The 13,304-nt window shown below is 40.7% G+C and overlaps 1 protein-coding gene across 1 annotated transcript in view; it reads left to right on the forward strand.

The window, feature by feature from the left end:
* LOC142739370 (transmembrane protease serine 11G-like) overlaps nucleotides 1-13,103 on the forward strand; it is a 29,319-nt gene extending 16,216 nt beyond the window's left edge. The window contains exons 7-9 of the mRNA XM_075849811.1: nucleotides 3,364-3,629; nucleotides 12,602-12,744; nucleotides 12,942-13,103. Of these exons, the coding sequence (XP_075705926.1) occupies nucleotides 3,364-3,629; nucleotides 12,602-12,744; nucleotides 12,942-13,103 (571 nt within the window). The remainder of the gene's footprint in view (nucleotides 1-3,363; nucleotides 3,630-12,601; nucleotides 12,745-12,941) is intronic.
* Nucleotides 13,104-13,304: the final 201 nt, after the last annotated feature.

The following is a 13,304-nucleotide window of genomic DNA, read 5'->3' on the forward strand; positions in this document are numbered from 1 at the left end:
ATAGTGTATTTACCAAAGGAATCACATACTGACTTGTCCTTAACCAATCCTTACAAACGATTTATAAAAAACACGTCAACCTATGCCCTTTGAATAAAAAATAGTGCATGTGGCCCCCTTATCACACTGCAAAATTAATATTGACTCCCTCAACTAAACCCCGTAAACAAATCCAGAACGCCTAAACAAATACAGACACCAGATCCCCTAAATAAATACAGACCCCTCTAATGCAGAGCCCAAACCCCTTAAATAGACCAAGCGTGCAGATACTCACCTCTCCCAATTCCTGCTGTCCTCTACGCTCCCAGGCACCACAGCAGACAACATCGTGAGGCTGGCCCCAGTGTCAGTACATTGTCAGCAGCGCCGCCTGGGAGCGAAGATGACTGCAGGAACGAGAAGAGTTGAGTCTATTTTAGATAACGCGGGGCGCCCAGGAAATTTGTTTGGTCTTGAGGGAGTCTAGCAGGGCTCCCCTATTTCCAGGTATCTCTCAGAGATTCTGGGGGATTTAGCTAGTATGTCTTAACCTCAAAACCAGTTGGAGTGAAAAATATACATGCATACACTACCGTTCAAAAGTTTGGGGTCACCCAGACAATTTTGTGTTTTCCATGAAAACTCACACTTATATTTATGAAATGAGTTGCAAAATGACTAGAAAATATAGTTAAGGTATTGACAAGGTTAGAAATAATGATTTTTATTTGAAATAATAATTTTCTCCTTCAAACTTTGCTTTCGTCAAAGAATGCTCCATTTGCAGCAATTACAGCATTGCAGACCTTTGGCATTCTAGCTGTTAATTTGCTGAGGTAATCGGGAGAAATTTCACCCCATGCTTCCAGAAGCCCCTCCCACAAGTTGGATTGGCTTGATGGGTACTTCTTGCGTACCATACGGTCAAGCTGCTCCCACAACAGCTCTATGGGGTTGAGATCTGGTGACTGCGCTGGCCACTCCATTACAGATAGAATACAAGCTGCCTGCTTCTTCCCTAAATAGTTCTTGCATAATTTGGAGATGTGCTTTGGGTCATTATCCTGTTGTAGGATGAAAGTGGCTCCAATCAAGCGCTGTCCACAGGATATGGCATGGCGTTGCAAAATGAAGTGATAATCTTCATTATTCAAAATCCCTTTTACCTTGTACAAATCTCCCACTTTACCAGCACCAAAGCAACCCCAGACCATCACATTACCTCCACCATGCTTGACAGATGGCGTCAGGCACTCTTCCAGCATCTTTTCAGTTGTTCTGCATCTCACAAATGTTCTTCTGTGTGATCCAAACACCTCAAACTTCGATTCGGCTGTCCATAACACTTTTTTCCAATCTTCCTCTGTCCAATGTCTGTGTGCTTTTGCCCATATTAATCTTTTCATTTTATTAGCCAGTCTCAGATATGGCTTTTTCTTTGCCACTCTGCCCTGAATGCCAGCATCCCGGAGTCGCCTCTTCACTGTAGACGTTGACACTGGCGTTTTGCACGTACTATTTAATGAAGCTGCCAGTTGAGGACCTGTGAGCCGTCTATTTCTCAAACTAGAGACTCTAATGTACTTGTCTTGTTGCTCAGTTGTGCAGCGGCGCCTCCCACTTCTCTTTCTACTCTGGTTAGAGCCTGTGTGTGCTGTCCTCTGAAGGGAGAAGTGCACACAGTTGTAGGAAATCTTCAGTTTCTTGGCAATTTCTCACATGGAATAGCCTTCATTTCTAAGAACAAGAATAGACTGTCGAGTTTCACATGAAAGCTCTCTTTTTCTAGCCATTTTGAGAGTTTAATCGTACCCACAAATGTAATGCTCCAGATTCTCAACTAGCTCAAAGGAAGGTCAGTTTTATAGCTCCTCTAAACAGCAAAACTGTTTACAGTGGTGCTAACATAATTGCACAAGGGTTTTCAAGTATTTTCTAATCATCCATTAGCCTTCTAACACAGTTAGCAAACACAATGTACCATTAGAACACTGGAGTGATGGTTGCTGGAAATGGGCCTCTATACACCTATGTAGATATTGCATTAAAAACCAGACGTTTGCAGCTAGAATAGTCATTTAGCACATTAACAATGTATAGAGTGTATTTCTGATTAATTTAATGTTATCTTCATTGAAAAAAACTGTGCTTCTCTTTCAAAAATAAGGAAATTTCTAAGTGACCCTAAACTTTTGAACGTTAGTGTACGTACATCTTTTCCCTCAAATCAATTTCCCCATAGAAACCAATTGTGAAAAACATCAGGGATGGGGAATGCTGTGGGTAAGAAAATGCATTTAAAGTGGTTATCTAGTAAAGACAACCCCTGTCAATATGCACTATTAGAGTATGAATGTCAAATAGGCAGTGCCGCCACTCGGGACCCCTCTTTATGAGCCAGAGCGGAAAGCATTTTAATTGCCGCATATAATAGTACATGTACTGTGTTGCCGTGCAGGCATGAGAAGCTGGCTTACGGGTAGGAACACACACAACGGATTCTCCGCAATGGATTAATTGGGGGAAAATCCTCATCGTATTACAGTAGCAGCAGTGTCGGTGAGTTTTCAATAAATCTCGTCCCCACACTGCGATAAATTTCCACCGAAAAAACACATAAATTGACCTGCAGTGCGGTTACTTCAACCGCAGCATATCAATTAATTCTGCGGATACGTAACTCTTCTGTTGCAGGTTTACCCATTGAATTCAATGGGGTGCTTAAACCTGCAACAAAGCAGTGTGTGTTGTGATATTTGCGGCGGAATCACAGCGATACGCCGCAAAAATCGCAAGTAAGAAAAAATAAAATTAAAATTATACTTACCCAGAGTTCCCTGCTTCTCCAGTATGGCCTCCCTGGATGACGTTGCGGGCCATGTGACTGCTGCAGCCAATCACAGGCTGCAGCGTCACATGGGCCTGCAACGTCATCCAGGGAGGCCGGAGCGGACGTCAGAGGAGGGAGGGGGTAAGTATGTGCAATCATTTACGCAGCGGAATATACGGCCGAAATAACGCACCATTTTTTTCGGACGCCATTCCCTGTGGTGTTCAGGGCGGATACGCTGCGTAGCTTGATTCAGTGTATCCGCACTAAATATGCTGTGTGTGTTCCTACCCTAAATATTTTTTACCTTAAATCTTAAGAGGGGTTATCTTTGTGAGGCCCCACATGGCAGTTATCTGTAAATGAATGGGAAATAATACCTTTCCATTCACACATATGGGACATCTGGTCACTAGGAACAACTGCACTGAATGTAAAGTGTGAACGAGGCCTTCTGCATAATACATATGTTGTATAGTTGTAGTAAATTATATTTTACCATTAATTATTCAATCTTTTCTCCATTACCCCTTTTTATGTCTCCACCTCAGTAATAACAGAGTTAATATGTGGACAGTAGTGCTAGGTAAAGTTTCTATTTCATCAAAGCCCGAATATGGATTAAATCTCAAACAAATCATCACTTATGAACAATATAGCAGCGAGACACACCAAAATGACATTGCGCTTCTTGAGCTGTCTGATCCAGTTAACTTTAATCAAGACATCCGACCTGTATGTCTGCCAAGCACATCTGAGAAGTTTGCGGATGACAAGTCATGCTACGTTACAGGATGGGGAGCACTTAAATACGAAGGTTAGTATTAGTACTATGCATAGTATAAGTAAAAATACCTTGTATGAATTAGCTGTGTAATATATCTATGAATCTATGAATGCTGTATTTTGTTAAATTTTTTTTATAAAGTATCTGTTAATATCATTGAAATGAGATTGGCACTTGGTTTTTTAAAGAACTGTCATTTCGTATATAGTAACTTAACTATTCCACGTAAGTCAGTATATACATATAGTAGGAAAGTCATAAATAATAAGGGATTTTTCTCTTTTTGTTTGGGGAGTCCCAGAAGGATAAGCTGATTAAAGGGTATCCTGCTCCTGGAGCCCCCAGCATTCAGTTGTAATCTATGGGGTACCTGGCAATAACTGCTCAAAATCCATGCAGCGCCACCACAGGGAACGAAGCTTTACACAGTTCCCATTAGAATCAATGGGCTGTCCGTGTAATGGAACTGTATTATTAGGAGGCATTTCACGCTGACGTAGTTTAGTTTAGGACTAGTATTTGAAATACCAGTCTCAATAAATTCCCCCTAATATTTTTAGACTTAAATTTTATTAAATAATACAGACATATTTGGTATTATCATAACTGTAGCAACCGGTTCTTTAAAGCTATACCATTATTTAAAAATGACCTGTCATGTCCTCAGAAAAGTGAATCTGGCACCACACATTTATAGCCAACTTCTCCCTGATTCTAGCACAGTTTGTTGTTGTCTTTGTAGGTGCCCCAGTTCCACCGCAATGTTTCTCCCGTCCATCTCGGGTGGCTGATATGCTAATTTATGAATAAATTTACAAATGGGCGATCCCCACCGCCCAGTTGTCAATTCGACCGAAACCGCTCTGACAGTCGTCAACGTGGAGTATAGACCTAAGCTGCTGCGATATAGCGGCTTACGTTCACATTCCTTGACACTGTATGGTGAAGACTGCCCATATGTTAAATTATTTATAAAATTAACATATCAGCCGCTTAGGACGGAGGAGGATTGCTGGTGTACTGGGGCACCTACAAAGATAAATAAACTGTGCTGGAATCAGGGAGAAACCAGCTATAAAAGTATGGCAGCAGATTAACATTCCTGAGGACATGACAGGTCCTCTTTAAGGTAATTGTTTATTAGTATAAAACAAAACAAAAAAGAATGGAAAAACTATTTTTTTTTGCATTTCCATCAAAATATAAATTATATAAAAATCACTGACATATATCCAATAGTGGTACCAAAATATAGTACAACTAGTCCTGCAAACAATCAAGGCCTTATACAACTACATTGACCTAAATTTATGACCGCTGGAAAGCCAAGAGGCAAAAATAAAAAAATTATTTTGGTCATTAAGGCCAAAAATTTCATCAAGGGGTTAAATATACCCTCGTCCTTGTTTCTGTCTTTTGTTTTAATATATCTTTGTACAGTAAATAGAATCCGTAATTTGAAAAGTAGAATATTTTGTTTGGAGGTATAGTATCATTTATTTCCTAAAAGAAGTTCCTTTGCATGCAGATTTCAAGACGATTGATCTCTAAGTAAGCAATTTGTTTAACCCCTTAAGGACGCAGCCTAGTTTTGGCCTTAAGGCTCAGAGCCCATTTTTCAAATCTGACATATTTCACTTTATGTGGTAATAACGTCGGAATGCTTTAACCTACCCAAGCGATTCTGAGATTGTTTTCTCGTGACACATTGGGCTTCATGTTCGTGGTAAAATTTGGTCGATATATTCAGTGTTTATTGGTGAAAAATTGCAAAATGTAGAGAAAATTTTGAAAAAATTGCATTTTTCAGAATTTAAATTCATCTGCTTGTAAAAAAGAGGGTTATACCACCCAAAATAGTTACTAGTTCACATTTCCCATATGTCTACTTCAGATTGGCATAGTTTTTTGAACATTCTTTTATTTTTCTTGGACGTTACAAGGCTTAGAACATAAACAGCAATTTCTCATATTTTTAACAAAATTTAAAAAGCCTTTTTTTTAAGGTACCTCTTGAGTTCTGAAGTGGCTTTGTGGGGCCTATGTATTAGAAACCCTGATAAAACACCCCATTTTAAAAACTAGACCCCTCAAAGTATTCAAAACAGCAGTTAGAAAGTTTTTTAACCCTTCAGGCATTTCACAGGAATTAAAGCAAAGTGGAGGTGAAATTTGCAAATTTCATTTTTCTTGCTGAATTTCATTTTTATTCATTTTTTTTTCTGTAACAGAGAAGGTTTTACCAGAGAAATACTACTAAATATGTATTGTCCAGATTCTGCAGTTTTTAGAAATGTCCCACATGTGGCCCTACTGCGCTCGTGGACTAAAACACAAGCCCTAGAATCAAAGATGCACCTAGTGCATTTTGAGTCCTCTTTTTTATTAGAATATATTTTAGGCAGCATGCCAGGTTTGAAGAGGTGTTGAGGTGTCAAAACAGTAGGAATCCCCCAATAGTGACCCCATTTTGGAAACTACACCCCTCAAGGAATTCATTTAGGGTTGTTGTTACCATTTTGACCGCACAGTTTTTTCACAGCACGTATTTGAATTGGGCTCTGAAATGAAAAAAATGTCATTTTTTCCAATAAAATTTCATTTGTGATCAAAATTTCTTATTTTCACAAGGAACAAAATACCCCATTTTGTTTCCCAATTTGTCCTTAGTGTGGCAATACCCCATTTGTGGTGATAAACTGCCGTTTGGGCCCATGGGAGGGCTCAAAAGGAAAGGAGCGCTATATGTTTGTTGGAGTCCAGATTTTGTTGGATTGGTTTTCGGGTGCCATGTCGCATTTGCAGAGCCTCAGAGGTATCAAAGCAATGGAAACCCACCAAAAGTGACCCCATTTTGGAAACTACACCCCTCAAGGAATTCATTTATGGTTGTTGTTAGCATTTTGACCACACAGTTTTTTCACAGCACCTATTTCAATTGGGCTGTGACATTAAAAAAATGACATTTTTTCCAATAAGATGTAATTTTTTACCAAAATTTCTTATTTTCACAGGGAACAAAATACTCAATTTTGTTGCCCAATTTCTCCTGAGTGCATCAATACCCCATTTGTGGCAATAAACTGCCGTTTGGGCCCATGGGAGGCCTCAGAAGGGAAGGAGCGCTGTGTGTTCTTTGGAGTACAGATTTTGCTGGTTTGGTTTTCGGGTGCCATGTTGCATTTGCAGAGCCCCAGAGGTATCAAAGCAATGGAAACCCACCAGAAGTGACCCCATTTTGGAAACTACACCCCTCAAGGAATTCATTTATGGGTAATGTGACCATTTAGACTCCATAGTTTCTTCACAGAACTAATTTGAATTGGGCTGGGAATTAAAAAAATATATATTTTTTCCAATAATATGTCATTTTAGCTCAACAATTCTTATTTTCACAAGAAATAAAATACTCCATTTTGTTGCCCAATTTGTCCTGAGTGCGGCAATATCCCATTTGTGGTGATAAACTGCCGTTTGGGCCCATGGGAGGGCTCAGAAGGAAAGGAGAGCTGTGTGTTCTTTGGAGTACAGATTTTGCTGGATTGGTTTTCGGGTGCCATGTCGCATTTGCAGAGCCCCAGAGGTATCAAAGCAATAGAAACCCACCACAAATGACCCAATTTTGGAAACTACACCCCTCAAGGACTTCATTTATGGGTGTTGTGACCATTTTGACCCCATAGTTTTTTCACAGAACTTATTTGAATTGGGCTGGGAATGAAAACAAAATTATTTTTTTCAAATAATATGTAGTTTTGGCTGAAAATTTCTTATTTTCACAAGAAACAAAATACCCCATTCTGTTGCGCAATTTGTTCTGAGTGCCGCAATACCCCATTTGTTGTGATAAACTGCCGTTTGGGCCCATGGGAGGGCTCAGAAGGAAAGGACCACCATTTGGCCTACTGGGCATTTTCTAGTGCGAAGTCATGTATGCAGAAGCCCCTGAGGTACCAGTACAGTTGAAACCTGCAAGAAGTGACCCCGTTTTAAAAACTACACCCTTAAGGCATTCATCTAGAGGTGTAGCGAGCATTTTGACAGGAGACATACACCCCATAAACTGTAATGTGGGTTCTCCCGGATATGGCAATATCCTACATGTGGCTGTTATCAGCTGCCTGGACACACAGCAGGGCCCAGAGGGGAAAGACGAGGGGGGGGGATAAGCTGTGCGGAGGGCATCAGGGTAAGTAAAATTGGGGTAAATTATAAACCAAGGGATGTATGATAAATTTTAAAACACTTTCATACAGAGCTCTGGTTGTTCGGGACACGTGTCACATTGATATATTGTGTCATCCATTATCGCCCTCTTATAGCAGACTTTGCACCTCTTTTGACTTTTTCCCTTCTTGCCAGTTTGGGGAACTTCTCCTGGAAAGTGTTGCCCTGGTACGATGCGTGTGGGCTCGCTTCAAGAAGTACTGGGTGCCCCCCCTTCTTGGTCCCTAAAGATTAGGTTCTTGATAATCACCTCTTGAAATTCCAGGAAAGTTCCCGTCTGGCCTGCACATTGACGTAGCACGCACGCATTGTACAATGCCATCTGTATGATGTGCACGGCCAGCTTCTTATACCACACCACATAGCGCTGTAGGGCTTCAGGGCTTGATCTTACAAGTCCATCCCTCACATGTACCTATTGTAGTCCAGGATGCAGTCTGGTTTGGGGGTGGCCTTTCTTTCATATATCCTAAACCTGTAGGTATACCCTGATGCACTCTCACAGCTTATACATCTTCACGCCATACCTTGCCCTCTTACCCGGCAGGTACTGGCGGAATTGAACCCTCCCTTTAAAATGTACCAGGGACTCATCAATAGAAATACACTTCTCGGGGGTGTATGCTTGGGAAAACCGGGCACTGGAACGGTCTAATAGGGGTCTCCGTTTATACAAACGGTCAAAACTGGGGCCATCTCGGGGTGGGCACGGCTCATTATCAGTATAATGTAAGAAGCGAAGTATTGCCTCATTTATTGATTTTTTTAGGTTCCAGTTCAGTTCTGAAGTTGCTTTGAGGGGCCCATATATTAGAAACCCCCATCAAACACCCCATTTTAGAAACTAGACCCCTCAAAGTATTCACAACAGCATTTATAAAGTTTATGAACCCTTTAGGTGTTTCACAAAAATTTAGAGCAAAGTAGAGGTGAAATTTACATTTTTTTTTTGTCAGAAAATCCTCTTTATACCTTTGTTTTTATAACACAAAAGGATTTATCAGAGAAACGCAAATTAATACGTATTGCCCAGATTCTGCCGTTTTGAGAAATATCCCACATGTGGCCCTAGTGTGATAATGGACTGAAGCACCGGCCTCCGAAGCAAAGGAGCGCCTAGTGGATTTTGAGGCCTCTTTTTTATTAGGCACCATGTCCGGTTTGAAGAGGTCTTGTGGTGCCAAAACATTGGGAACCCCCCAAAAGTGACCCCAATTTGGAAACTAGACCCCTTGAGGAATCCATTGTAGTTTTTTTGGGGTGCATGCGGCTTTTTGATCAGTTTTTATTCTATTTTTAGGTGGCGTGGTGACTAAAAAACAGCAATTGTACGATTGTTTTTTTTTTCGTTTTTTTTTACAGCGTTCACTGTGCGCTATAAATGACATATTCACTTTATTCTGCGGGGCGATACGATTACGGCGATACCAGATGTTTATAGTTTTTTTTTATGTCTTATGGCGTTTGCACAATAAAATACGTTTTGTAAACAATCATTCACTTTTTGTGTTACCTTATTCTAAGAGCCAGAACGTTTTTATTTTTCAATCAATAAAGCCGTGCGAGGACTTATTTTTTGCGTAACGAACTGTAGTTTCGATCAGTACCATTTTTAGGTACATGCGACTTTTTGATCTCTTTTTATTCCATTTTTTGGGAGGTGAAGTGACCAAAGAATTGTTATTGTGGTTCGGTTTATTATTATTTTATTTTACGGCGTTCACCGTGCGGGATAAATAACAAAATAATTTTGTAGTTCAGGCCGTTACGGACGCGGCGATACCAATTATGTATAGTTTATTTGTTTGTTTATATATTTTTATTAATAATAAAGGACTGATAAGGGAAAAAGGGGGATTTTTACTTTTAATACTTTTAAATCTTTTATTTTCTTATTTTTACACATCTTTTTTTAACTTTTTTTTTACTTTATTACTTTGTCCCACTAGGGGACATGAGGGCAGGAGGCCCTGATCGCTATTCTAATACACTGCACTACATGCGTAGTGCAATGTATTAGAACTGTCAGCTACCCACTGACAGCAAGCATAGTGGGTCCTGACGTTGTCAGGACCCACTAGGCTTCCGTCTATGGCAAAGCCGGACGCCATTGTTTGGTGTCCGGTTGCCATAGTCACCATCGCCGGCCGCTATCGCGTAGCAGGCCGGCGATGGCAGCTTAACCCCTAAAAAGCCGCGATCTCTATAGAACGCGGCTTTTAAGGGGTTAATCAGCGGGGACACAGCGATCGGTCCCCGCTGTAGGAGCTGTGACAGCTGCTGAACAAGACAGCAGCGTCACAGCTCCTGTATGTGTCGGGAGGACGGCCGAAACAGCCGTTACTCCCGAGACGTACTATTACGGCATGGAGCGCGAACGATACAGCTGCCATGACGTAATAGTACGTCAAGGAGCGGGAAGGGGTTAAAGGCTACGTAAACCTTTGTGGCTTTTTGAAAAAAAACTTTGAATGCATGTGTTTAGTGATTTTAAACATTTTTCTATTAGACATTTATTCAAATTGTTATATTGTTTTAGCGCTGCAGTTTCTATGTATCCACTATACATGAAAACTGCATTTCGATGCAGTTCTTATGTAAGGTGGATACATAGAAGCTGCAGCACTAAAACAAAATAAAATTTGTAATAATAGTTTATTAGAAAAATGTGTAAAACTAACACTAAACATACATTTAAGAGGTTGGACATTTATGGCATATGTGCAGAATATGCCATAAATGTCCGATAGATGTGTGTCCTACGTCTAAACCCGCATCTGCTCTAGAATGGAGCCCCCTGACCCCTGTCCAATCATCTCTTTCGCTGCTTTCCGGCCACTGACTGACGCAATGTTCGGGGGTATGAAAACAGCTGAGCTAGCAGAGTTTTGCTGCTTCCATAATTACCATAGAAGTGAATGCGAGTCACAGAAACAGCGTAGCTCAGTGAGCCTGCTATTTCCGTACTCCCGACCACCTCGACAGTGGCAGGAGACAATGGCAGGAGAGCAGCAAAGAAAGAGAAGGTAGGAAGGAGGTCAGGGCACCCTGTTCTAGAGATAGATGCAGGTCCCAGAGACATATCCTGTGGATATGCCATAAATGTCCAAGATGAGAAAACCCCTTTAAATATACACAAGTAGATACATAGCCTTTAAAATATGCATGCGTGGACATGTCTGTGTAAACACAGATGCTACTTCAGCTGTTGGGCCAATAATTCCTCATGAGGACCTCATTGGTAAGTCATACACATCTACTAGTGAACAACTGTACAAAGTATATACACTCCTCAACATTGAAATTGTAACACCAAGAAGGGGAAGCCATAAGGTTATGCAAATTGAGGAAGTAACAGGTGTCGCTAAGATCTGCAAATGATCAGATTTTCAAGCATCTAGCTCCAATCTGTGGCATGTGGGAGGGGTATAAAAGCGAGATTAAAAGCAACGTTTTATAGCCAAATGAAACCTCAAAAATCGGATCAAGTGATGTGGGATGATTGTGCGATGCCTCCTTTTCGACAACGTGGCAGTTATCACTACTTGTCACAAACTGAGAGGGACAGAATCCTTGAACTGAGAGACCTTGGTTTATCACTCCGGCAGATCACTACACACCTATGTGAGATGTCAGCACTGTCCTGGAGGTTGGGAGAACAACAACAAATGGGAATGACAGCAAGAGGTGCGCGGAGGCGAACTTCTGCACAGACGGATCGTCTAATTGGAAGAATGACACGTAGTGATCCATTCTGTACTGCAAGGGAAATTGGAAGTCACATCCCAATCCTAGGGTGGCAACCAGTGTTGACACAAACAATCAGAAGGTGTTTGCACAACATTGGGCTATGAGCCAGACATCCATCCATCAGGTGTTCCATTAATCACACGCCACCGCTCTCAAAGGCTATCATGGTGCACAGCAAAATAGCAATGGTGGCTGGGATGGAGATCTATCCTCCTCAGGAATGAGTCCCGCTTTTGTCTCAGATGCAATGATAGCCGGAGTTTGTTCTAGAGACCACGTGGGCAACGCCATAAAAGGCCTTCACAAGGGAATGTAACACCGGTCCTACTCCCGGGATTATGGTGTGGGGTGGCATAATGTACAGTAGCAGGACCCTCATTTTAGGTACACTAACAGCTCGGTGTTACATTGATTTGGTTGTGGAACTAGTGGTACGGCCATTTCTCTAAAGTGTCCCAGAAGCCGTTTTTCAACAGGACAACGCCAGGCCGCATGTTGCTCGTGCTACTGTGAGAAGCCTGCATGGCCTAAACATGCTACCATGGCCTGAGCATCTCCGTACTTGTCTCCCATCAAGCACATCTGGGACGTCATTGGTCGGCAATTGCAAAGGGAGCTGCCAGCAGCCAATCTTGATGATTTGTTTGCCCAAGTGCATACTCAATACTGAATAAATCGTGATGTTTGGAATATTTTATTTCCATTTTTTCATTATTTGCAGACCATTAACATGTCTATCGATCCTGTGATTCCCACAATTCCAAAACTTTTCCTTCTTGGTGTTGCAATTTCAATGTTGAGGAGTGTGTGTAGATATATATATATATATATATATATATATATATATATACATACATATATATATTTATATATATATAGTACCTATTCTAGCATTTCGAGAATAAATAAGACAAATTGTTCCAATTCCAAATGGCTAAAAATAAAAATGTTATAAGACAAAAAAAGGGAATTTCCTGGTAGCACTATAGCTTTATAATATAAACTGTGATTTTGTTCCATTACAGGCCCGTCATCACCAATTCTACAGCAAGCTCAAGTAAAGATAATAAACTCAGATTTATGTGGAAGCGTACAGATGTATGGAAATGTTATAAATCCATCCATGATATGTGCTGGATATGTAGAGGGAAAAATTGATGCATGTCAGGTAAGTTAGTGCAGTATAAGCTATGTTCTATTAACACTGCACTTGGTCACACATTTGGCTAATGAAAGCCTATGGGCATGTTGGCATATATATTGGGAAGTGTTCCTGACATTTATAAAAGCTCAATATCTCTCAAACAGTTGAATTTATTTGTTAGCTTTATAAAGTAGCTAATATGTCATTTTTCTCCAACCTAGCGTGATTCTGGAGGTCCACTTGTATCCACTCAAAATAACGGCAAGTGGGCGCTTATTGGGATTGTCAGCTTTGGAGATGGATGTGCCTTACCAAATAGGCCTGGTGTCTACTCTAGAGTCACATATTTGCGCAGCTGGATCACTAAAAAATCAGGCCTGTGATGTACAACTTTTTCCACTAAAGATATAACTATGAAATATGAAGATTACAACATGTCCAGAGCACTTTCAGATAATGAACATGAAGACATTGAAGGCAGGAAAGTTCTATTCCAGGAAAATATAGCTGCCCATTTGCACTTGAAAGATGACAAGAAGTTGTAATTTTATTGTTCTACTCCAGTCAAAGACATACCCAAGAAA

Source organism: Rhinoderma darwinii, chromosome 1 (genome assembly GCF_050947455.1).
Source record: "Rhinoderma darwinii isolate aRhiDar2 chromosome 1, aRhiDar2.hap1, whole genome shotgun sequence".
Lineage (NCBI taxonomy): Eukaryota > Metazoa > Chordata > Amphibia > Anura > Rhinodermatidae > Rhinoderma > Rhinoderma darwinii.